The sequence below is a fragment of the Pteropus medius genome, unplaced genomic scaffold (assembly GCF_902729225.1).
Source record: "Pteropus medius unplaced genomic scaffold, Ma_sr-lr_union100, whole genome shotgun sequence".
In the NCBI taxonomy this organism is placed as follows: Eukaryota; Metazoa; Chordata; class Mammalia; order Chiroptera; family Pteropodidae; genus Pteropus; species Pteropus medius.
In genome coordinates, this window is record NW_024340692.1 from 1,850,348 (window position 1) to 1,877,013 (window position 26,666).

Sequence of the window (26,666 nt, forward strand, 5' to 3'; positions counted from 1 at the left end):
TACTTTTTGATATAAAAAAGGAAATTCTAGCTGATGCCTCAAAGAAAACCATACATTCCTCCTTTTTTTTTTTTTCTCCTTTTAAGAGCAAAGTACAATTAAATGGTTTGCTTTTTAACTCTGGGGGCTTTCAGGTCTAAGGAAGTCCTAAAGTTGTAATGTCAATGCCAACACCTCTGGGGAGCAAGGAGAGGAAGAGGGGTGGTGTGGTGGTGTGGAGCCCAGGAGTGTGTTTTATGGTAGCCAGTGTGTGTGTGTGTGTGTGTGTGTGTGTGTGTGTGGCCTGCATGCCTGCAAGTGTGTGGTGGGGATGACTTCAAAACTCTTATCTAGAAGACAGAAAGATATCATAAAGCATAAAATGGCTAGTAATTCTCCTGCTTCACAAAAGATAGAAGAAACTGAAGCTAATTATAGTACAAGGTTAAACAAACTTGATTTCCACAATATCTGCCAAATTCAATTTCTGTAAAACATAGCAGGGTATAATACATGAAAAGTTGGAAGACTTCAAACCCCTATAAGTGGTAATAGGTAACTACTTGGAGATAAGACCCTGACTGAATTTTGATTCCATTACACTCATCTATTGGTACAAATAACCGAATCCAGGCATCTGACTCCATAGGCCAAGCGCTGACTGGAGAGCAGGACCTTCTCTTCCGCTTCACATTCCTGTCTCCCACAGAGGAGTTTCTAATTCACACCTGTGTTCCTTTCCTGACCTGTTTAATCCCACATAACCTCCTCAGTGCTGCTTTGGTCCCATTTTCCCATGAAGTCTACTCAGATATCATGAGTTCTCTGTATTTTATGAGCGACACTCTCCAGGACAGAACTCAGATATCATGAGTTCTCTGTATTTTATGAGCGACACTCTCCCCCAAGTTTCCTTAAAAAACAAAACAAAACAAGGCCCAAAGCAGTGTAATCTATATTCTAGTGCGTAGCAAAGAGTTGACCAAGTAAGGAAACCGCTCTTGGCTAGAGGGGTGCTTCACAAGTGGACGGGAATTTCCCTGAGACTTTGCCTTTTCCTTAGGGGTCCTAGAAGTCCTGCCCTGGCCGCCATCCTTGCTTCTAACTCCAGGAATAGGGCAACAATTAAGTTTTACAGCGTGCTTTAGAGTTTACAAAATGTTTTTACTCTCATTTAATTCTAAAACCAGTTCTCAGAGAGAGGTTATCAACCCATTTTACTCATAAGAAAGGAGGACTCGTAAAGGCTCTGCGACTTGACCATAGTTCGACTCATTTCAAAGTTCATGCTTTTTTCAGCCTTTTGGTTCTGTAGTGGGCAAAAGCCCTTTCCTTTTCATTGCTTAATTTATCTGAGATAGGCTGGAATTGTCAATTAACATACTTGACTAAAAAGTATGTAAAATTAACCAGCAGATACATAACAAAAATATAAATAGCATACAATTGGTAAATAATGAATAGGTAGGTGGGTTGAGGGAAGGACTGATCTAGTTTCTTAATCCCTGCCTCCAGGACCTGGCACCCAAGGGCACCCTCCTCCCCACCCCAACCCCCACCCCGATTTACTGAGAGATAACTGACATATAACACTGTATAAAGTTTAAAGTGTGTACGGGTTGACTTGATACACATATATTGCAAAATGATTACCACCGTAGCGTTAGCTAACACTTCCATCACCTCACATAATTACCATTTCTTTTTTTGTGGTGAGAACATTTAAGATCTACATTCTTAGCAACTTTCGAGTATATGATACAGTATTTCAAGGGCATTATTGTTTCCCTGCTTCCTCCACTTCAAGAAGGGAGGACTGAGGCAAGAGCACATACTAGCGAGATAATAATGACTAACATTAACTGAGCACTTACTGTGTGCCAAGGCATCATTCTAAGCACTTTACATATATTACCTCATTTACTCCTTTCAAAATCCCTGAAGGTATATGCAGTTATTACCTCCATGTTAGTCAAAGGCAGAGAGAACTTTCAGAACTCGCCCAAGGTCATGCAGATCTTAGCATATAGTAAAAGGCCAGGCGTTCTGGCTGCAGAGAGTATACTTCCAACCACAGTGCTATGTAAGCTCTAAAGTGCATGTGAAGGGCCCCAGGAGACAGCATTAAACTTAGATGGGTAGATGGGAATGTAATTTTCAGAAGAGGACTGAAACCTTGGTAATTTATTATAAATTCACAGAGCAGATATTCAGTACTCTCATTATTTTCCTTCTGCATCTATTCATACTCCTTCCTCTTCATTCCTTCTGTGTTGATGTTTTCTAACTAGAAAAGAAGTTCGTTGATGTCAGAGGACACATCTTTTCTCTGCTCCTACCAGAACGTGGCAGAGAATGAACGCTTCAGTAAGGCACTCACTTCCTGAATGATTTTTCAGTCAGTAATTTATACTCACTATGGCAACAAGTTCTGATCCTATAGGGAAGAACTTAATGGCAAACCAGAGTGAAGAGAATGGATTTCTTGGTTTGTAGATTCAACAAGGGAAGGAATAGAGGCAAGAAGTTAACATATATTAGCATCCATTTTTTACCAAACACTAAACTGGGCATATTGCATATGATAATCTCATTTAATCCTTAATATAATTAATTCTGTGAGATGGGCATTATTGCTATGGTCTGAATGTTAGTGTCCCCTTCAAACTCATATTGAAATCCTAATGCCAGATGTGATGGCTTTAGGACCTGGAGCCTTTGAGAGGTGGTTAGGTCATAAGAGTGAAGCCCTCATGAATAGATTATAGTTCTTATAGAAGAGATCTCATAGAGATCCCTAGCTCTTTCCACCTTCTGAGGACACAGCAAGAAGGTGCTGGCTACCAGTGAGGAAGGGGGCCTTTGCCACAACACAACCACACTGGTGCCATGATCCTGGACTTCTAGCTTCCAGAATGATGAGAAATAAGTTTCGGTTGTTTATAAGCTACTCACTCTGTGGCATTTGTTATAGCAGCCTTAACAGACTGAAACAATTATTTACAATTGAGAAAGAAGATGCTGATTTAGAAATGGGTCTTCTACCTGAGGTACCCCTGTCCTCTCTATTCTACAAAGTGGAATGGGAACCATGGCAGGAGGCCTTAGGTCATGATCCTTCTACCATCTGCCTCTGGGCCCTGGTACTGCTGTAAAATTGCTTCTAGCGCCACAGACACAAGGAGATACAGAACCAGACCGGATATTTCAAGAGCTGGTGCAGGGTCGAGGAAGGATTTATTAGGGAAAGTGTAGAGTTCCTCATTTTCCCACTGATGGACTTTCAATACCTGTCTATTCCAGGGCTATCCCACTCATTCACGTCATTCCTGTTAGACATAGTAGGGAAGACAAATGGGCCTGGGAACTGTGTCCTGGTGCCAGGAAAGGGCAGGGACAAGTGTGAGTGAGTTTCTCAAGGTCACCCCTTTCCTGACTATTTGGAGGCTTAAAATAAGCCTGTGCCTGAATGCTTGCTGTGGCTAGGCAGGGAGATTTACTGCCTTGCTTTCTGTGTGCAACTATTTCAAGTGTCACTTATGTGCTGGTGTCTTTTTAAATTTATGGATGTTCACTATAGTCCAAAGAATTGCTATACCCCTTCCTGTGGCTTCCTTGTAAATGCCCTCTGAAATACTGATTTAGTTTTACACTATATGTACCATAGAGCTTCCTCCAATCTCTATGGGGTCTCTATTCTCTACTTTGGATTTTATTTAAAAAAAAAAAAAGAAAAAGACAAAAGTGCATAATCGTGCCACAAGCAACCACGAAATACTGACCTTTCTTTTTAATAGCAAAGCACATTCTCTTTGTGGGCAAAAATATAGGAAATCAAAAGCAGTTTCCTTGTGACATAAAACCTCAGGTGTCCAATATAAATGAGGAAACAGATGTCAACTCATGTCTCTTTGAAAAGGGCCAGGGTAAATTCCTCTTCTTTCCCTCTCCTCATCAAATTATCACGGGCCCTATTCTACTTTTTTTTTTTTTTTTTTTTTTTTCGCTTTCCTCTGCATCACTTTCTTTGCCACGCCTGCAATTTCTGATGGGGTCGGCCCCACTGTGGATTAAACTTTGCCTAACCTTTAACCATCAGAACTTGCTGTTCCAACAGCTATTATCTTTAGAGAGGAAGAAGTGACGATCTTCTTTCATATCATAGTTTTCCAACTATGATATGAAAAGTGGCTTCCCAACAGATGTGGCCTTCGGTGCTCACTGACTGTTGCTGTGTGAATTTCTTTATAATTGGGTTCAGGAAGTATCCAATTCAATCTGTATCAGAAGAATCAGGAAGTGTACAGGGTGGGGTGAGGGTGGAAGTATGTGGGACAGATGGTATGCTAAAATTATAATGGAAATAAGAGATGGAAATGACTCAAGAGGACTTCCAAACCAAGGCCCAGCTACCTAGCCCTCTTTTAAATCCCCTCAGAAGATTTATTCAGTCTCTTTTCTTCCCACGACCTGGAATCTAGCTGGGAGACATGACACATGAGAATATCCCTAATAATACAAGGTGTGGTAGGTTAATTGTCACATCAGTGGTCTAGAGCAGGAGTTGACAGACTGTGGCCTGAGTGCCAAATTCGGCCTTGTTTATGTAAATAAAGTTTTATTGGACCACAGCCACGCCCATTTGTTTACTTATTGTCTATGGCTGTTTTACAACTGCAGAGCTGAGTAGTTAGGACAAAGACTTTATGGCTCTCAATGCCTAAAGTATTTCCTGTCCAGCCTTTTACTGAAAAAATGTGCCCAACTCTGGTCTAGAGTAGATGTCTCAGGGGGTCAGCAGGGAGCATTCACTTCAGGCTGGAGCACTACAAGAAGGCTTCACAGAAGGGCTTGAACTGCATCTTGAAGACTTCTAGGGTTTGTCTAGAGAAGATGGGGTGGGAGAGTATATTTCAAGCAAGGAAGGCTAAAGGCCATGGCAATTACTAGGGGAAGTTTTGACTGGAGTGGAGGGATTATTTGAACAAGAATAATATGGGAAGATGGATATATGGGCTAGGTCTGAAGAGCAATGACCCTTCAATGCCAGGCTAAAGTACTCTAAATGATAAAACATACGTTTTTCCATACCAGCTTCTACATGGGTAGTAGGAGATGGGGAGGTAACATTTAAAGTACAAACAAGCTCTAAGAATCATTTTTTAAAAGTACTGACACCTAGCCTCACCCCCAGAGTCTATCTTAATTGGTCTCAGGTGGAACTTTTTTTTTTTTTTTTTTTGAGAAACTACCTAGGTGATTCTTGTGCAGCTGAGAATCTCTTCCTAGATGAAGGAAATAGCCAGGAATGTGCCTGCAGAAGCCCAGCTCAGAGCCAGGTAGATGCAGCAGGTGCCCAACACATGTGAGTCAAATTAAGTCAGCAATATTGACTTGTCCTAGAGCCAGCCTGATAAACCTCTGTTTTACTAGAGTCAGCTATATCATATTCAGCTGGCCACATGGTTTCCAATAAAAGATATCACTTCTCCCTGCCCTTACCTCATACTGGAAAAGCCCATGATGCTTAATGCAATAATGAGTCTGTTTATAAATTTGGGCATTTATAGATTTTTCTCTCACTGTTATTTTAATACGACCATTTACAAGGCCTTACACAATTTACCCTCAGCCTTGTTACCTCTCTGATCTTCTCTCCCATATACAACCCCAGTGACTCCATTCCTGCCACACTACACTAGCCTCTTTGTTGTTCCTTGAACATACAAGGCATGTCCCTGCCTCAAGGATTCCAGTCTTCTTCTGCCCCAGATGTTCTTCTTTTCTTTTCCTCCAGACATGTGCAAATCTCCAGTGCTCACATTCAAGTCTTTGCTCACATATTACCTTCTCAGTGGGCCTTCTCTGGACCATCTACATAATTTAAATCACATCCTCTTTCCCACATAGGCACTGTCCATCATCTTATTCTGCTTTATTTTTTCTCTGTAGTACTTATCACCTCCTAATATACTATGACATTTACTTCATTATGCTTATTTACTATTTCCTCTACTACAATGTAAGCTCTATGAGAGAAGGGATTTTATCTATTTTATTCTCTAAAGCATCCCCAGTGCCTTCAGTGGTGCCCAAAACATCGAAGGAACTAAAAAAGTATTGTCTATTGCATCAGTTGCTCAGAATGCTATTACCCATCCTTCAAGACTGGGCTTAAACAGTTCCTCTGTAAATGCTCCATGATTCCCCCTTTGACCGAGAAAGGAGTTCTCCCTCCTCTGTTCTCTTTGCTTCTTTTGCAACTCCTTAGAGCTTTCTCATGCATTATTGAATTTTTTTGGTCACTCCTACTCCTTCTGATCTCCTCTGAGGCTGAGAGAGGGTATAGGACCTAGCATTTAGTAGAGACTGGACAGGCGTATATTAAGGAAATGAGCCAGAATTTAGCATCGGAAGCTTTCGACTGTCTTTCTTGTGACTACACTTTTGCAGTTGCACACCTATGTAGTTCTTCATTTTATTCTAACATCATTTTATTCTAACTTATGCTTTTGAGAACCTATTAGTTGTATGGAGTATCTTTCCCTTCCCACATTAGTCTATGTACCAAGTCCTGCCGATGTTACTTCCTCATATCCCTGAACTCATTCACTTCTTTTCATGGTCTCTGGTTCTCTAGTCTAAGCCATAGTTCTCTCTTAACTGGAACACTGCAACCACTTCGTAAATGGTGTATTCTATCTAGTCTCTTCCCCTAAAATCCATCCTCTATAAAGCAGTCACAACAAGCTTTTAAAAACACAAACCAGATGATGTCTCTTTACTGCTTTTAAACCATTCAAAGACTCCCCATTACACTTACTGCCAAGTGCAAAAGTCTTACTATGGCTTACATAGTGCCAGCAATTTGCTCCCACTTCCCTCCTCAGCCTCTCCTTAAGCCACTCTCCCTTTAGTTATTACCTCTCATGGTTCCTGTGCCTGGAATGCTCTCTTTATTTGGATAACTTCCACCCATTCTCCCAATCTCAGCTCAAGGATTCTCTCCTCAGAGAAGCTTTGCCTAAACTCAGACCAGGAGTGCTGTCCTGTCACATACCCCCAATGCGCCCAGTTCTTCCTCTTTTGTCATTTTTTTAAAATTTGAATTACTTTCCTCACTAGACTCAACGTGCCCTTAGTAGAATTCGAACTGCACAAGGGCAGGTACATTAATCTGTTCTGTTCATTACTGTATTCCCAGTATCTAGAACTGTGTCTTGTGCATAGCAAATGCCTAATGACTTTGTCTTGAATGAATGAAGGAGGAGCTAGGTTTATCTATCTTGTATGCTGTGTATCCCTGGCCCTAGCACAGTGCCTGGCACACAATAGGCACTCAATAAATTTTTATTGAATATATAAGTTGATCTATCTTTGATATTGCCTTCTTAGGCCCTTTATCAAGGCTTTCAACTTTGAACATTAATGTTTATTCAACTGGTTTCTGATATATCCTCCTACCTTGAGGGCTTTACACATGAACAATGACTGTAAGCTCCATCTCAGATTCCAGACCTGGGTCCTCTGTACTCTAGCCATAGCTCTCATTAGTGTGATATGATTTGTAGGAGTAGCCCAGACACTACTTTAGCATTGGAGAAAAATTTTCACCTTTTAGCATGAGATTTGGGGTAAACAAAAGCATAGTTGCTCTTAGCAGAGACATGCAGAACTGTATCTCATGCTAGTCAGGCTCTGCAGTTCTCAGCACTTCTAATGAGTAGGGAAGAAAATGTGCTAGCGCCTGTCTCAGGTGGTCAGAAGGAAGATCCACTGTCCAGCTGTGGTGTGCGGGCCTTGGCCTCACTGCCTAGCTTCCCCAGGGCTGGATGGGCTCTTAAAAGTGGAGTTGTTATATGTGCAGGGCCCTGGGGAGCATGCTGATGCCACTGAGAGGCTGCTGTGCATGTTGGCTGTGACCCCTCAGCCCCTGGCTGGGGAGTGGAGCCAGGCACAATGACTTCTTTCATGGAAAAACTTCACTCTGCAAACTCAGATTTGAAGGCCCTGAATCTCTCTCCTCTTGGTAAATCACAAGACATGAGAATAGGTTGTGCCATTTGGCTCTCTGGGGCTAACATGATATGAGTTTCTGGCAGAGATGTCACAAAGAGTCTCTCTGACTGGGGGCGTTGCAGCTTGCTCACTCACAAAGGAAAGTCTGTGACTAAATACTAAATATATTCTCTAAGACATTCTAATAGGTTCTGGACCTAAACAAGATATGCTGAGAGAAGGCACAGAACTGCTTCTCTTAAGCCACATATAACTACATATTTGGTTACTGAAGGCACCTGAGGTCATCTAATTCTGACAAAGATTCAGGGCCTTCGAAATACAGATTTTCTTTTCTTCCTGACTTTGTGTGAAAGACCTCTCTCTACTCCTATAAGTTACATGTGTTTGATTTTCTCTTTCAGCCTCTTTTACTTGATGGAGAAAGCCTGACCCAATGACAGGATGAAGGACAGAGTGACACAGTGGAAAGAGTGTGGTCCTCCTTGGAAAGAGGAGATGTGTGATCACCACCATAGATCTTGGTAGCCTTTCTACATAATGAAGTGGACAGACTAGATCAGTGGTTGGCAAACATTTTCCGTAAAGGGCCAATAGGAAATGTTTTAGGCTCGTGGGCAATACCGTGTCTGTTGCAAGCACTCAACTCTACCATTATGGTGTGAAAGAAGCCATAGAGAATATATAGGTAAATAAATGGTGTGCCTACGTGCCAATAAAACTTTTTTTTCAAAAACAAGTGATGTACTAGATCTGGCCCATGGGTTGTAATTTGCCAAACCAGGGAGACATTATTTCTTAAAAGCATCTGTGCAATAATTTTAGAACATGATTATTAAATTTGGGTATCGGTTTGGTCTAGAAAAATATTTAAAACATACATATCATGTATATGTGTATATATATTTACATACACTCATATACACATACACATACACTCACATATCTCATTCATACACACACACACCAGATTCTGACTAGGTGGAGTAACAGAGACTGAATTTACCCTCTCACACAAGACAATAAAAAAGTAAACAAACTATATGAAGAAGTGGTTTTCAAGACACTGGACATTAGGCAATAAAGGACAGTGATGGAAAACAAAAGAAAGTGAGCCTACGACTGCCACAGCTTAGTGCCTGAAAGAATTTCCAGGCTGCAGCACAGGGAAACCCAGGTGGAGCTCCGTGGACTCCCTGAGTTGAGGAGAGGGAGCTGAAAGCACAGAGAGACCAAGGCTCCTGCAGTATATGGAACAGAGTATTAGAGAGGAGAGAACTGCAAAGAGAGTGAGAGAGGTGCAGAGAGAGAGAGAAAGGAGGCTGCTGGGGATGGAGTTACTCCCCTTGAAGGGCCCACACATGGGCTCACTTGCTTACAAACTCATCTGCTCTAGGTGCAGCAGCCCAAAGAGCACCAGAGACATATAGGGAGGGACTAAATTGATTAAATTCAGGGCAAGGGCTGGAGGGCTGGGATTGCTGGAAGCTCTCTCGCAGGACAGAAGTGTCAGCAGGTGCTAGTGTTCCTTTTTAAAGTACTTCCCCCCAACAGCCTTCTCGTGCAGCCTGAGACCCTGCCCACCCAACTTGCATGCTGAGCCTCAGCCACTTACGGCACCTTTTCCACAGGAGTGGCCCATCTTGGCTCATGCTACAAGCTTTCCTAAAATCTCTCAAAGGTCCACAAACCCCCAAAAGTAGCAGCTGTGCTTGGCATGCCCTGTATCTCTTTGCTAAGTGGCCCCAAGTCCAGCAAAAGTGGTGACCGGACTCAACGTGCATTGTAATTCCAATCAGGTGGCCCTAGGCCTGGCACAAGTGGTAGTCAGTCTTGGCACAGAATGTAGCTACAAGAGGCCATAAGCATAGCAAAAGTGGCGGATGGCCTTAGCTTATATCATGGTGCCCACTAAAGGGTAACAAGCTTGGCACAAGTGGAGGGGCTCCAGAAACAACACACCCAGTGACTGGCTTAAGACAACACATAGATCCAAACACACAATAAGATTGAAAAAAGAAACACCCAAAGAACAGACTTGGCTGGCACCCAGAACCCTGCTAAAGTGACTCCTGCTCTATGCAGTCAGCTCCACACAACAGCTTGTCGACTATAGTCACAGCCAGCCCTCATAGCCAGTCAGTGAGAAGGTCAACCTCGTTCAGAGATGTACCAAAAACAATGAAAGCTCAAATACAACAAGAGGGCACACACAACACACACAAGGGACACCCTGGAGCACCCAACTCAGATGACCAGGAAGACGGTGCCATGGGGTCCCACAGGACACCAACTAGATAAGGCCACTCTCCCAAGACTGGGAGACGTAGCAGATCTACCTAATACACTGAGACAAATACAGGGAGGCAGCCAAAATGAGGAAACAAAGAAAGTTTCCCAAATAAAGACCATGATTAAACTTCAGAAAAAGAATTAAATGAAATGAAGACAAATAATCTACCAGACACAGAGTTCAAAGCCCTGGTTATAAGGATGCTCAATGAACTTAGGAGAAGAACAGATGAACTCAAGGAACTTCAACAAAGACATAGAAACCATAAAAAAAGAACCAGTCATAAATGAAGAATACAGTAACTGAAATGAACACTATATTAGAAGGAATCAACAGTAGATTAGATGAAGCAGAGGACTACACTAGTGATCTGGAAGACAAGGTAGCAAAAAACATCCCATTAGAACAGCAAAAAAGTAAAAAGTGAAGGTCAATCCCATCCAAAGATGTACTAAAAACTGAAAACTTTCCTAACCTGGCAAAGGAAATAGAAATATAAGACCTAGAAGTATAGTGAGTCTCAAACAAGATGAACCCAAAGAAGTCCACACCAAGACACAAAATAATTAAAATGACAAAGGGTAATGAAAAAAAGAGAATCTTAAAAGTAGCAAGAGAAAGCAGTTATTTATGAACAAGGGAGCTCCCATAAGTTGATCAGCTGATTTCTCAACAGAAACTTTGCAGGTTGGAAGGGCTTGGCATGAAATAACAAAATTGATGAAAAGCAAAGACCTACAACCAAGATTACCTAGCAAGGCTCTCATTTAGAATTGAAGGAAAGATAGTATCCCAGACAAGAAAAAGCTAAAGGAGCTCATCACCACTAAACCAGTATTACAAGAAATGATAACGGGCCTTCTTTAAGAAGAAATATAAACAATACGAATAAGAAAACATAGGAAAGAAAAAAAAAATCTCACTGACAAAGGCAAATACTTAGTACCAGCAGTCGATCAACCAATAAAGCAAGTACAAAAGTCAAAAGGCAAAGGTAGAAAGATCATGTGAATTACAACAATAAATTAAAGGATACATACAAACACACGCACATACATGAAAAATAATAACAAAAACATAAATGTGAAAGGGGTGAGTAAAAATTGTAGTGATTTTACAATGTACTTGAACTTATGTGAACATAAACTTAAAATAGACTGCTATAAACATAGCTTGGTATATAGAGAGCATATGGTAACCACAGACCAAAAATCTACAAGAGATACACAAGAAATAGAGTGAAAGAAATCCAAATACTATGATATAGAAAGTTGTCAGCATGCAAGTGGATAAGAAAGGAACAGAAAAGAACCTAAAAAAAATCAAGAAACAATAAAATGGCAATAACTACATATTTATCAGTAATTAATGTGAATGGACTAAATGCTCCAGTCAAAAAACAGAGGGTGGCTAAATGGATAAAAAGCAAGACCCATCATATATTGCCTACAAAAGACCCACTTCAGATCAAAAGACACACATAGAATCACAAGTAAAAAGATGGAAAAAAGATGTTTCATGCAAAAGGAAACAAAAAAAGCTTAAGTAGCAATACTTATATCAAGATAAAATAGATTTTTAAAACAAGGGCTGTAACAAGAGACAAACTAAGGCATTACATAATGATAAAAAATTCAATCCAGCAAGAGGACATAACTCTTGCAAACATCTATGCACCCTACACAGGAACACCTAAATATATAAAGCAAATATTAACAAACATAAAGGGAGATATAGCCAGCAATACAGTCCTGTTAGGGGGGTTTAACATTGAACTGAGATAAATGGATAAATCTTTCAGATAGAAGGGAATCACCAAGGAAACAGTGGCCTTAAATAACACATTAGACCAAATGAACTTAATTCATATTTTTAGGACATTTCACTCAAAAGAATATACATTTTTCTGAAGTACACATGGAATATTTTCAGGATAGACTACATGTCAGGTAAAAAAAAAAGGGTCAATAAATTTAAGAAGAACTGTAATCATATCAATCTTCTCTTCTGATCACAATGGCGTGAAACTAGAAATCAATCAGAAGAAAACTGAAAAACACAAACACATGGAGGTTAAATAACAGGCTACTAAACAATGATTGAGTAAACAATAAAGTCAAAGGATAAATCATAAGATACCTTGAGACAAATAAAAATGAAAATACAACTATCTAAAAATCTATAGGACACAGCCGAAGCAGTTCTAAGAGGGAAATTCATAGCAATGCAGACTTACCTCAAGAAACAAGAAAAATCTCAAATAAACAATCTAACTTTACATCTAACCAGAAAATGAAAAACAAACAAAACCCAAACTGAGTAGAAAGATCAGAGTGGGCATAAATAAAATAGAGTCTAAAAAATTCAATAGAAAAAAATCAATGCAACTAAAAGCTGGTTCTTTGAAAAGATAAACAAAATCTATAAACATTTAGCAAGATGAACTTAATTCATATTTCAGCAAGAATAGAGAACAAATAAATAAAATCAGAAATGAAAAGAAGTGAAAACCCACACTACAGAAATACAAAGGATTATTAGAAAATACTATGAATAATTATATGGCAACAAATTCGAAAATCTAGAAGAAATGAATAAATTCCTAGAAATATACACTCTTCTAAGACTGAACCAGGATGGAACAGAAAATCTGAACAGATTGATAACTATAAACAAAATTGATTCAGTAATCAAAAAAAATTCCCAACAAACAGAAGTCCTGGACTAAATGGCTTCACAGGTGAATTTTACCAAACATTCAAAGAAAAATTAATACCTAGTCTTCTTAAACTATTGCAAAAATATAGAAGAGGAGGGAAGACTCTCAAAGTCATTTTATGAGTTCAGCATAACCCTGATTCCAAAATCAGACAAAGACATGATAAAAGAAGAAAATTATAGGCCAATATCCCTGATAAACATTGAGGCAAAAATCCTCAACCAAATAATAGCAAATCAAATTCAGCAAGACAATAAAAACACCATTATCTAGTAGGATTTATTTCTGAGATTCAAGGTTGGTTCAATATCCCAAAATCAATTTATGTGATACACGACATAAAACAAAATGAAGGATGAAAATCAAATGATTATATCAATAAATAGAGAAAAAGCATTTGAAAAAATTCAACATCTATTTAAGGTAAAAGCTCTCAGCACAATGGAGATAAATAGAACATATCTTGTGATAAATGCCATATGCGACAAACGCACAGCTAATAAACTCAACAGGGAAAAGCTGAAAGCATTTTCCTTAAGATCAGGAACAAGACAAAGATGTTCACTTTCATCACTTTTAATCAACATAGTATTGGACATTCTAGCCACAGTAATCATTCTACATAAAGAAATAAAAGGTATCCTAATTGAAGAAAGAAGTAAAACTATCATTATTGGAAGATATGATACTATATAGAGAGAACTCTACAGATTCCACCAAAAAAACTATTAGAATAAATGAATTCAGTAATACAGCAGTATACGGAATTCATTGAGAAATCAGTTGTATTTTTATACACCAATAATAAACTGCCAGAAAAAGAAATTAAGAAAACAATTCCACTTACAATTGTATACAAAAGAATAAAATGCCTAGGAATAAATTTAACCAAGGACTTAAAAGGCCTGCACTTGGAAATTTATAAGACATTAAAAACTGGAGAAGATACAAATAAATGAAGGCATATACCATGCTCATGAATAGAAAGAATTAACATTGTTAAAATGTCCATAGTACCCAGAGAAATCTATAGATTCAATGCAATCCCTATGAAAATACCAATGGCATTTTTCACAGAATCAAAATACCAATGGCATTTTTCACAGAAATAGAATAAGCCTAAAATTTATGTGTTACCACAAAAAGACTCCGAAGAGTCAAAACAACCTTGAAAAAGAAGATGGTTGGAGATATCACGCTACCTGATACCAAACTGGATGACAAGGCTATAATAATGAAAACAGCATGGTACTGGCATCAAAAGAGACACACAGATCAATGGAACAGAAGAGAGAGGCCAGAAATCAATCCATGCCTATATGGTTAACTGATCTATGACAAAGGAGGCAAGAACATACAATGTGGTAAAGTCCATCTCTTCAATAAATCGTGCTGGGAAAACTGGACAGAAACTAGAAAAAAATGAAACTGGATCACTGTCTTATGCCATATACAAGAATACTCAAAATGGATTAAAAACTTAAATGTAAGACCTGAAACCATAAAAGTCGTAGAAGAAAACAGCCAGTAAACTTTTGATATCACTTTTGGCAACATTTTCTTGGATATGACGCCCTGGGAAAAGGAAATGAAAATTAAAAAAAACCCAAAAAAACAAATGGGACTATATCAAACTAAAGAATTTTTGTGTAGCGAAATAAGTTATCAACAAAATGAAAAGACAACTGACTGAATGGGAGAAGATATTTGCCAAGGATACATCCAATAAAGAGTTAATATATAAAATTTATAAACTCATACAACTTAACACCAAAAAAATAAACAATCCAGTTAAAAAATGCACAGGGGAGCTGAATAGACACTTCTCCAAAGAGGACAGGTGACTAATAGACATATGAAAAGATGCTCAATATTATCGATCATCAGAGAAATGCAAATTAAAACAAAAATGAGCTATCACCTTACGTCTGTCAGAATGGCTATCATCAATAAATCAAATGTTGATTAGGATGTGGAGAAAGAGAACTCTTATTCACTGTTGGTAGGACTGTAAATTGGTGTAGCCGCTATGGAAAACAGTATGGAGCTTCCTCAGAAAATTAAAAGTAGAATAACCATACAACTCAGCAATTCTACTTCTGGGTTACTTATCTGAAGAAATCCAAAACTCAAAGTTGAAAAAATATATGTACCTCTATGTCCACTGCAGCATTATTTACAATAGCCAAGATATGGAAGCAACCTAAGTGTCCATGGATAGACAAATGGATCAAGAAGATGTGGTATGTGTATGTATGTGTATATATATATATATATATATATATACACACACACACACACACACACACACACACACACACACAATGGATTATTACTCAGCTGTAAAAAGAATGGCATCTTGCCATTTGTGACACCATGAATGTACCTATAGGGTATTATGTTAAGTGAAACAGGTCAGACAGAGGAAGACAAATACTATTTGATTTCACTTATATGTGAAATCTGAAAAAAATAAATGGGCAAACAAAATGAAAACAAACTCACTGATACACAGAACAAATTAATGGTCAATAGATGGGAGGGGGTTGGAAAATGGGTGAAAAAGGTGATGGGACCAAGAAGTACAAATTGGCAGTATAAAAGAAGTCATGGGGATATAAAGTGCAGTATAGGGAATATCTTCAATAATATTGTAATAACTATGTATGATGTCAGATGGGTACTAGGCTTATTGGGGTGATCGCTTCACAAATTATATAAATGTCTAATCATTATGTTGTAAACTGAAACTAATATAATACTGTATGCCAACTGTAATTGAAAAAAATCAAATTTTAGACTACATTTTTTATTGTAGGTCAATTATATCTTAATAAGGATATTAAAACATATGTTAAACATATAAATATGTACTTTACCTTATAAATAAATAAAATAGAATACATATCAAAATAAAGTACCTGAACAGTCAATTCATAAATAAATGTAATGACTGATAAATATCAAAAAACCAAAAATATCAAAAAATCATAATCAAAGGAATAAAAATTTAAAATGACACCATTTTTTCATATTGTATTTTATACTATTGTGTATTTATCAATTAACATGGTAAATGTAAAAACCCTTGGTCATACCTAGTGTTGATAATATTTTGGGGATATGAGAATCCTCATACAGTGTTGGTGGACATACAAATGGGTAAAAGTTTTTTGGAAGGCAATTTGACAACATATAGCAAAAACCTAAAACACACAAAACTTTGACACAATAATTCCACTTCTAGATATTGATGTACGGGGATGTACACAAGAATTTGGGAATAAGAGCATTTACCATATTTTTATATTAGCCGAAGACTGCAAAGTACCTAAAAGTTTAATATTAGAAAATAGGTTGAATAAGATATGGTACCTCTTACCCATACAGCCATCAAAAATAAAACTATAGAAGAATATTTAGAGACATTGCAAGATGACTGTCATATAATATTTGGTGAAAAATGTTATAAGAAGTATATAGAGTATGATTTCATTTTAGACAAAAGATATGTATAATGTGTATATTAATGGTTAGGAAAAAGATATTGACATTGGTTATCTTCAAGCTAATTGTTTTCATTTTATATAGTTTTCATTTTCTTTGTTTTGCTTCTATTTTTAATTGTTCCATAATGAAGATGTATTGCTCTTATAATAAAAACTCCAATAAAAGTTATTTTTCGAAAAATATCAATGCTAATGCCCTATAAATGATAATGTGATAAAAATATTTAACAGAAGGCTGCAAAAAGGTGTAGGTGCTACAGGGAGCCCTGAGATGCTGCTGCTCTAAATAGTGGAGCCCTGTGACCTGGACCTGGACCACTAAAGGTGGGGGCATGGGCTCTGCCCTCCAGAGCAGTTTAGGCCTCCCTGCAGAAAGCACAGCTGTAAAACAAGCATGAAAAACTTAGCACCTGTCTTGCCTAGGACAACAGATCCAGCTAGGTTTGGTCCACACTGCATGGCAGACCCCTCCACTGGGCATTTTCCATGTCTATGTCATGTAGAAAAGAGTGTGAGAGGAACAAGTGACTCACTAGACCCAGGTGTTCATTTACAGTTATGGAAAGTGATGCCCAGATGGGCCCATGCATGTGTCACTTAATCAACATTCCTTCTTGAAAGCTACAACAGTGGCTTGAAGTGAAATCTATGCCAGAGTATCTGATAACTAAAATAGTCATTTCTGGAATACCTACCTACTGGGACTCTTGACATGTGAGCCTTAACAGAGAAGAGTTAGCTCTGATATATGGCTTCAAAAACCAGAATCTCACTACCTCCCTTCTTCCCATGAAAACATGATAATGAAGGTCCATGACTTTTTGTCTCTGTGCACAGAACCATGAAGTTCTCTGAATCTATTGCAGTCAATTAACCTTGTAGAGGGGAGAAATACATACACACTAATCTCACCATTCACTGGCTACAACTCGGTTGGCAAATGGCTTTTATCTTATATACCAACTGCCACCATGCTTGGTGGGAATGTTATAATAAATTCCAAGGCAGTGAGTGCCTGGACTAAGTGAAAAAGGATGTCATGATTGAACAGAGATATCTTGGCTGTGAAGGGGAGATTAACAGTATTTTTATCACATATTTCCATCCTGCTCTAGAACATTTCTTACCCTCAAAATAGGATTTTTTCATTAAATCTCTCCCACTAGTGATACCTCTAACAAAATAGCAGATTAACTCTTTCAAATACTACTGTTACTACATCATTCTCCCACTTAAAAACCTCTAAAGGCCTGTCCACATTTCCCACATAGTAAATCTACTTTCTTAGTCTAATAATCAAAATCCTTCACAATTTGATGCCATTTCCTGTTCTAAGTTCTCAGCAATCCTAGACAGAATCGCTTCCCTGACCTATTTCTTCTACCCAGAGCACAAACTCAGGTCTAAAAGAATCACCTATTGGAGCCAGAGATGAGAACAACTGAACTAAGAGATCAAGAGGAGTCCATAGCTGGGAGGTTCAAGCTGAAGGTGGGTGTTAGAAATCTTGGGGTATGGGTCCAGGCAAAATCTGAGTAGACAAGCTCTAGCTGAGTTTTGCTCCTTTTGATGGCCTAATTTCTATCCCAGTTTAGCTGCCCATCATCAGTTTTAAAGCAGTGGTATTTTACAGCTGTTGCTGAACAGACACAATACATAGCCCACAAATTTTCATCTCTGAGCTTATGGCATCTTCTTACCTTGAGTGCCTGTTTCCCTTCCTTTCTGCCTATTTGAATCCCACCCATCTTTCAGCGCTTAGCTCCAAAGCATCAAGGCGAGGTCGGGGTCTGTTTCAAATGACCTACTTCTCGGAGTCCTGATACTTGACATCATACTCTAATTCATCTCTACAATTCCACATAGATCTTTCCTAGTTCTACCGTGTTGTTGAGATAGTGACATTCACCACTGGAGTTCATTTTGCCCATCCAGTTACATTCAGGGACTTTATGGATACTGACTCGCTGTCTCATTCAAATGGAGCAGTCTGGTTGTGAACTGGTGTATTAAGGTGTCTCTTAACTGTTAGATTTAAACATTAGTCTAAGGTAATAAAGCACCATAAACTAGCAATAAAATGCAGCAATATAAAGCACAATAAATTCTTATTGCCCATGGCTAAAATCAGACAAAACAGTATTCCAGAAGAAGGGAGAAAGTAAAGCTATCATGAAAAAATATAAGCAGGTTAACTTTTCCAGCATGCTGAATGGCACCTGAGTGTGAACTTAAAAACACACAATTGCTGTATATCCTGCTAGTGAGTGGGCTGATTAATAGTTGTAACAATTTCTCATAGTGATGAGCCTAAAATAAAAATTCACAATGCACACATCTAGTTTAGAATAAGTTTACCTTTTATAAACAAAAGAAAATACGCAGTTTGAAACCTAAGAATTCTGATTAACATGATGTGGCAAAACCCAATGCCAAGCTCGTATAAGTTATAGGAAATAGAATAGGACTACTTGTTACTATATCTTTGTCTTATTTTTACCCAGATCAGAAAGAGAAATATCAGAAGCTTTTTCCATATGCCCATTTACTATAAACATCCTTTGCTAATTTCAGGTGATAATGAAAACTGATACTCTTTCTGTGCTATAATGCTAAACATATCAGTCTCTGTGGCCATGTTGATAAAGACTTTGCTAGTATGACTGGGATCTCATCGGCATCCTGGTTTGGTGGGGACAAGAGTAGGAAAACTTTTAACTTTGAACCAAAGAGATAATTTCAACAGTCATTATCAACATTCTGGACCATCTAGAGTTAGCAGGAAGATTTTCTCCATTTTGTAGGCCTGGTTTTTTTTTTTAAGGCCCTTGAAGGCAGAAGAATTCTTCTACTTCACACTGACCATCCCCAGAGGTCACGCTGGGAATGTAGAGGTTCCTCTGGCATCTCCATGATTTTAGTGTGAGGGACCTAGGATTTGGGTGGCCTTGTGCAACTCTCCACTACCAGAGGGCACCAGCCATGTGAGCGTGAACTTGGTGAAGGTTCCCTATGATGATGCCAGAAAAGTCACACCCGGTGAAGCTATTTAAACACTTGCTTTGAGGAGTCTGTCTAGATTGGGTTCAGGCCTACCTATAGAAGGCTGGCTTAAATAGAATTGTCTGATTTTGGAGGATGCTGATATTTCAGTTTTTTTCTTGAAAGCTGATTACAGCTCTAGTTTAGTTGGGAGAAGATCATGGGGGGAATACTGGGGTATAGTTGGCAAGAAGTGAGGAGATATGGGAGCTGTTCTTTACTGCTCTGTTCTTAACTCATTGTTCAGTGAGTCCATCTGATTTAGAAGACCTGGACTGTGGAATTAGGCCAAGAGGATTCAGAAAGGAGCCACGTTGGAATCTAGACAAGCTAGAGTCCAGACTAAGAACTGCACTCACCTCATATGGAAAGTCAGCCAAGTTTCCATTGGCGAGTCTGGATTCTGTAGACAATTTAGTGATTTCCTGTTGGCCACCCCTCACTGCTGCCTCCTTCCCACCTGCAAGCAGTCACCCATCCATAAATCCTGTCCAGCCCTGGACTTCTGCCCAATGTTCCAGAGGGTTGGACTCACCAAGGAGAGCGGAATTCCCAGAATCCAGGACCAGCTGTGTTCCCAGAGGAGATGTCAGCACTGAAGGCAAGTTTGGTCCAGTGGCGGAAAGCAAGGCTCTGATGTCTTCCAACTGCGTGGGGACTTGTGGGGGATCTATGAGAAGGCAAATGGTGAATCAGGCAGGTTAAAGCACAAAGGCTATATTAAGCGGAGAGAGAGGTGAACATGCATGTAAATGTGTCTGTGTATGAGGCAGGCATTACTCTTGTTGCCTTTTTAACAACAATTTTTCCTACAGAGAAGGTGTGCCTACAAAGGTGAGTCTGAATTTCAGAGTTAACATTTGATGCCTGAAACAGTAAGGTCAGTAGTGAGAATCAGGCATGTTGATTCCAGGAGTTCCTTACTAGTACCACTTTATACCACAGTACCACTGGGTCCCTATAAATGCGTAGGTAAATTAAATCATATTATAAAGACACTTTACGAAAAGCCAACACTTCTTCAGCGTTCACTAAATGCCAAGTCCTGTACTAGTTTCATTTCTTTTTTCATTTAAAACATCCTGTAGAGGGAGGCACTTTGTCATTGTTCCCACAGACAGGGATATACCCCAGGAATTCTTATTTAAAAGGAGCCTTTTAAATAAGAGTGGCTTTTTATGAGGAAAAGGTCCATTTATGAAACTGTGAGATAATCTGATTTATGGTCTAAATTTTTTATGACCAATAGGACAGATAAGCAGGATAGGGATGATCTGTTATTTAAAATCTGATAAGGAGTCAGGGCTGATGTCATCAGGGGTCACAGTGAACCAGAGCCAAAGTGTCAAAAGTGGGAAATACAGTAGCTTTCTTTTCATTTCCACTGGACAAATAAAGAGGCAAGCGCCTAGCGAACCCAGTGGTGGGATGACCCCACTTTCTTCTGGAAAAGCAGCAGAATCCTGTTCCCCTGCTTCCTTCATCTTCTGACACACTGCAATTCACAGTCCCAAGGCCAACTTCCACCCTTTTCTCTAGAGCCCTTTTGGAACAGGAGAGAAACAGGAGTGTCGTTTTTATAATTGCTGACCATTTCAATAGCATTCAGTGAGGCCTGCTATGTGCTTGTCACCTTGTCAGCTAGGGCAAATGAATCATGATGGTGCCAGAGTTTACTTCAGAAACATATTTTTGTCTACTGTGCCTTGGAATGCAAAAGAAAACAATGATGGCCTTGATATATATACTTTAAAAATTACAAATACATTATATATTACATAATATATAATTTAAAAATATTCTTTATATGGTATAGAGTAAAAACATCACATTTGGGTTCAGGAACCCTCAGTTTGAGATGTGGTTCTGTCACTCACTAACTTGGGCAGTCACTTATTCCCTTTGAACCTGTTTCCTCATCTATAAAATGGAACTTCATAATTTCCAAGATCTCTTTCTACTCTAAAACACTATGGTTTTAGCAATCGATGGTAGGAGTTTCCTCAAACCTAGATTCTCTTCCTCCCTTCCTTCTTAATGTTCCTTTAAGAACACTGAAATTGAATATCGAGGGAAACAGAATTCCTTTAAGAATATTAAAACTCAGGAAGCCTTTGCGTATTTACTAAAAACTAAAAGAGTTAGGATATGTCCTATCTCTAAAACCATCAAACTCCTTGGTGCAAATGTCAACACCTTCTCATGTCCTCACAGTTTCTATTTTATTTTTCTTTTACAGTGCATGTCCATTTGGTCTTTGTATGGAAACTGTAAATTCTTCAAGGAGAGAGGTTTTCTCTTATATTTATCCTAAAGCTCTACATGGAACTTAGTGAATATTCTACACTTAATGAATATTCACCTAGCGGCTATGTGAGTAAAAGTCTGTCTCATTACACTTCAAGTCTCCATGCTATAAGTTAAGTCACAGAACTTGGCATGAAATCCCAGCTTTATACACAAAATCCCTGGTTTAAAAATTAAGTCACATTTTTGGCTGATTAAAAAAGTAGACACTACTTCTACATTCACAAACGACCTATAAAACTAATGAGCTTTGATTCATAAACCAAGACTTCTGATCAAGAAAAGCCCAAAACTTAAGAGTCTAAATCATGACTTTTTTCTCATCAACTTTGATTAAAATGGGAAGATGCTGTGCTCTTCAAACCCTGTGTTCACAGTCACACTGTATTAGAGTTGGAATGCTGTGAGAAGTGGCTCCCAGAACATATCCACTTCATTGGCAAAGCTACAGTAGCAGCTACACATCCTAGGCTTTCATTTCTGTAGCAGAGGCAACAAGGAAGGGTTATTAGGGAGGAAAAACCCACAGTAAGCACCATTACTCAGTGTGGGGCAATAGTCTCTGGGTCTCAGTCTCCAGACTAGCAGCTCAGCTGGATGAAACCCAACACAAAACAAATGATATCCTACATTGAGCTGATTTTCTGTGACTTCCTAAGATGACTGGAGGTTTATGCAGCCACTGGTGAGATGAAAACCCATATGGGCTTCTCTGAAATCTGAGTGAGCAAGGGCTAGAGACCTTATGCTTTATTATATCATCAATTTGGGGTATAAAAATACAAGTATTAAGTTTAATTACTTTTCCCTGAGGAAGTCCATGGTATATAATTAGACATATTTCTCATATTCTTCCTTTTCATCTTAGAATGATAGCTTTTTCTTGGTGAACGAGTTAGCATAAATGCTCTAATAATTGCTTTTTTAAAACTGTAAGACAACCTCACATTCTGTGGGGAAGAGAAGCAGAGGGTCCCTAGACCAGGGAACAAAATGGTTATAGCTTGCAACATGGCTGAGTCTAACACTGGGCAATAGCAGGTGTTGGATGTATCCCAGCAATTGTTAGTTTTAAACATCTATTTTATGACAGGAACTGTGTTAAACTTTTTACTCAGGGGTTCTTATGTTTGGGAGTGCTATAGTCTGAATGTTTTTCTTCCCCAAAATTCATATGTTGAAATTATAAACCCCAAAGGTGATGGTATTAGAGAGGTGATTAGGTCATGAAGAGATTCGTGCCCTTATAAAAGAGACCCCAGAGAACTTGCTTGCCCTCTGCCACATGAGAACACAGCAAGAAGTCACCAGTCTGCAACCTGAAAGAGGGCCTTCACAGAACGTGACCATGCTGGCACCCTGATCCTGCACTTCCAGCTTCTAGAAGTGTGAGAAATCAATTTCTGTTATTTGTAAGTTACCCAGTTTGTGGTATTTTGTTATAGCAGCCCAAATGGACTGAGGGGGTACAAGTGCGGACTTCACTTGACTACGAACTTCCCACAATTACATAAAAAATCTTGCATGTATGAATTTTTCGGGAGGGGTTAATCTATAGTTTTCATCTGATTCTCAAAGAAACCCTTAACACAGGAGTTAAGAATAACTGCTTTACTCCTGTCACCTCTATTTGAGGCCTACCCTTTCACCAATGTGGGCATCCTTCCTGTTTTGCAGGTCTCCACAGGAAGACCAGAATCTAAACTTAGCAAGGTTAAGTAACTCGCCCAAGGTCACACGGTAAGTGGTGGAGCCAGGGTTCAAACTAATGTCTGCCTGGCCCCAAGCCTGAGTTCCTTCTATTGGAAGATATTAAGGTGGGGAGAAGGGAAGGAATATTGATTTTACCTTTATGTTCTTAATTGGATCAGGGAAAAGAGGAGGTGCAGGGTGAGTTAGACAGTCACCCCCAACGGGGTCCACCAGGGGCAGCCAGCCTCGAGGTGTTTACCTAGGATCAGAAGCTGAGTGTTCTCGGTCAGCTCTCCATGCACATTGGCTGCTCTGCAGGAATACAGGCCCTGATCTGAAGAAGACACATTTGTGAGCAGCAAGGAGCCCTCGTGCAGATGGTGAGGGGAGCTCAGTTTGCTTTTATTCCTGAACCAAGTGACTTCAGCTTCAGGCACACCTAGGAAGAAAAAAAATAAACTCATCAGCCAAACACATTCAGGTGACTCTGGATGCATTTATAACTTCTTGGCGAGCATTCCCGGGGGCCGCTCAGCAGGAAGCATCTGCCTGGGCGTCTTCTACTATCCTTTGGCCAAACTAAATAATGCGGCAGACCTCTCAGTTGTCTGGAGGTTTTTTGCCTTTTCAGACTTACACTGATGAGGCAGGAAGAGGGAGGCCAGTTAAAAAAAGATGAAGCGGGCAGCTGGTAAAGGGTACTTGCAGAGGTGGAAGTAGAGTACGAAGATTCTTTGGAGAAAACGTATTATAAAAACAGAAGAAACAAATCTATATACATCGTTGAATGGAATGATTGACAACTACATGAAAGAAAATGTTGAGTAAGAAAAGTCAGACACAGAACAGTATATGCTCTATGACCTTTCTGTAAGTGGAAAACAAAAACTGGTGACATCAATCTGTGCTGTTAGTAGTCAGGGTGGGATAAACTGGGAGGAATTGTGACTAAGAGGGGGACAAGGGGCTGGGCTGCTGGTAATGCTGTTTCTTGACCTGGGGGCTGGTTTGGTGAGTTTGTCACCTTTATGATATGTGCATTTTTCTGTGTAGATATTACACTTCAATAAATATGTTGAAAGCCACAAAATGTTAATATATTCATGAACCAGACAAAGGAAAACTGCTAGATTCCTATCACAGCTGACACTGTGTGTGGAAAACATGTCTGTTTTTTGAAGTCTGTGTATTTTCTTAGAACAAGAGAACATGGAACTATCGTATTAGTACCACCACAGAAAAAGAAAGACGAGAAGAAAGTGCTCTGCTCTCTCCTCAATCCAACTTTACTGTCTGTGAGGAAAGGCTGGGAAGAATGTGTGTATGTGAATTGGGAGGCAGTACTTGATTTTGGAAACTAAGCCCTATCTTCTAAGGCAGCGGTCTCCAATCATTTCGGCACCAGGGACCAGTGCTCTTATGAGAATCTAATGCCTGATGATCTGAGGTGGAGCTGAGAGTGATGCTAGCTCTGGGGAGTGACTGCGAATACAGATTAAGCTTCACTTGCTGGCCTACTGCTCATCTCCTGTAGAGCAGCCTGGTTCCTAACAGGCCATGGACCGGTACTGGTCTGCGGCCTGGGGTTTAGGGACCACTGTTCTCTGGGTATTATAGACGGAATGCTTGTGCTCCCACAAATTGGTATGCTGAAGCCCTAGCTCCCAATGTAATGGTATTTGGGGGTAAGGTCTTGGGAGGTATTTAGGTTTAGATGAGGTCATAATGGGGGAATGGTGGTTCTCATGATGGGATTAGTGCCCTTTATAAGAAGAGACCAGAGAACTAGTACTCTCTACGAGGCAAGGACACAAGAAAATAGCTGTCTGCAAGCCAGGAAGAGAATTTTTTGCCAAGAATTCAACCAGCACATTGATCTTGGACTTCTCAGCCCCCAGAGAAGTAAACTTCTGTTGTGTAAGCCACTCAGTCTATAGTACTTTGTATTAGCAGCCTGAATAGACTAAGACAAGGGGACGGCCTTAATGCCTTAGAAAGTATCCTTGTGATTAACATGCTGGTAAGCAGGTCCTAGCGTAGCACAGCCTTCTGAGGTAGTCTTCATAGGAGGCTCCCTAGGAGGCTGAGCTCTGAGTGAGTTGGGAGACAGAAAATCTGTAGCATTAATTCACAGGTCTCTGGGTAACAGAGAGCTGCAGCCTTTGCATCACCTAACATGCTGACCCAGCTCACAAAGTTTAATCATAGAACTCTTGGCAGATGGCATGATTCTCTATATAGAACGCCCTAAAGACTCCACAAGAACACTATTAGAAACAATAAGCAAATACAGTAAAGTTTCTGGATACAAAATCAATGTTCAAAAATCTATAGCATTCCTGTATTCTAATAATGAAGTATCAGAAAAAGAAGTGGAAAAAATAATTCCTTTTGCAATTGCAACAAAAAGAATAAAATACCTAGGAATAAATCTAACAAAACATGTGAAGGACCTATATAATGAAAACTATAAGACCCTATTAAAAGAAATCAAAGAAGATATAAAGAAATGGAAAGATATTCTGTGTTCTTGGATTAGAGGAATCAACATAGTTAAAATGACCATATTACCTACAGCATTATTCAGATTTAATGCAATCCCTATCAAAATCCTATCGGCATTTTTTAAAGAAATAGAACAAAAAAACACCAGACTTTTTTGGAAGCACAAACGATCCTGAATTGCCAAAGTCATCCTGAGAAAAAAGAACGAGGCTGGAGGCATCATTCTGCCTGACTTCGAATTATACTACAAAGTATCAATAGTCAAAACGGCATGGTATTGTCAGAAAAACAGACATACTGACCAGTGGAACAGAATTGAGAGTCCAGAAGTAAACCTATATTTATATGGGCAAATAATTTTCAACAAAAAAGCCACAAACATACAGTGGAGAAAGGAAAGCCTCTTCAATAAATGGTGCTGGGAAAACTGGAAAGCCATCTGCAAAAGAATGAAACTAGACTGTTGTCTATCACCACACCCCAAAATTAACTCAAAAGGGATTAAGGACCTGAATATAAGACTTGAAACAATAAAATGCATAGAAGAAAACTAAACTCAAAGACCTTGGACTTAAAGAGGATTTTATGAATTTGACCTCAA

General features: G+C 39.2%; 1 protein-coding gene across 3 annotated transcripts in view; it reads right to left on the reverse strand.

The window, feature by feature from the left end:
• Window positions 1-26,666, reverse strand: part of ADAMTSL1 (ADAMTS like 1) — a 387,565-nt gene that overhangs the window by 59,893 nt on the left and 301,006 nt on the right. For all 3 annotated transcript variants that reach the window (XM_039870536.1, XM_039870472.1, XM_039870576.1), the window contains 2 exons: window positions 23,820-23,999; window positions 20,097-20,231 (listed from right to left, as the gene is read on the reverse strand). In XM_039870536.1, the coding sequence (XP_039726470.1) occupies window positions 20,097-20,231; window positions 23,820-23,999 (315 nt within the window). The remainder of the gene's footprint in view (window positions 1-20,096; window positions 20,232-23,819; window positions 24,000-26,666) is intronic.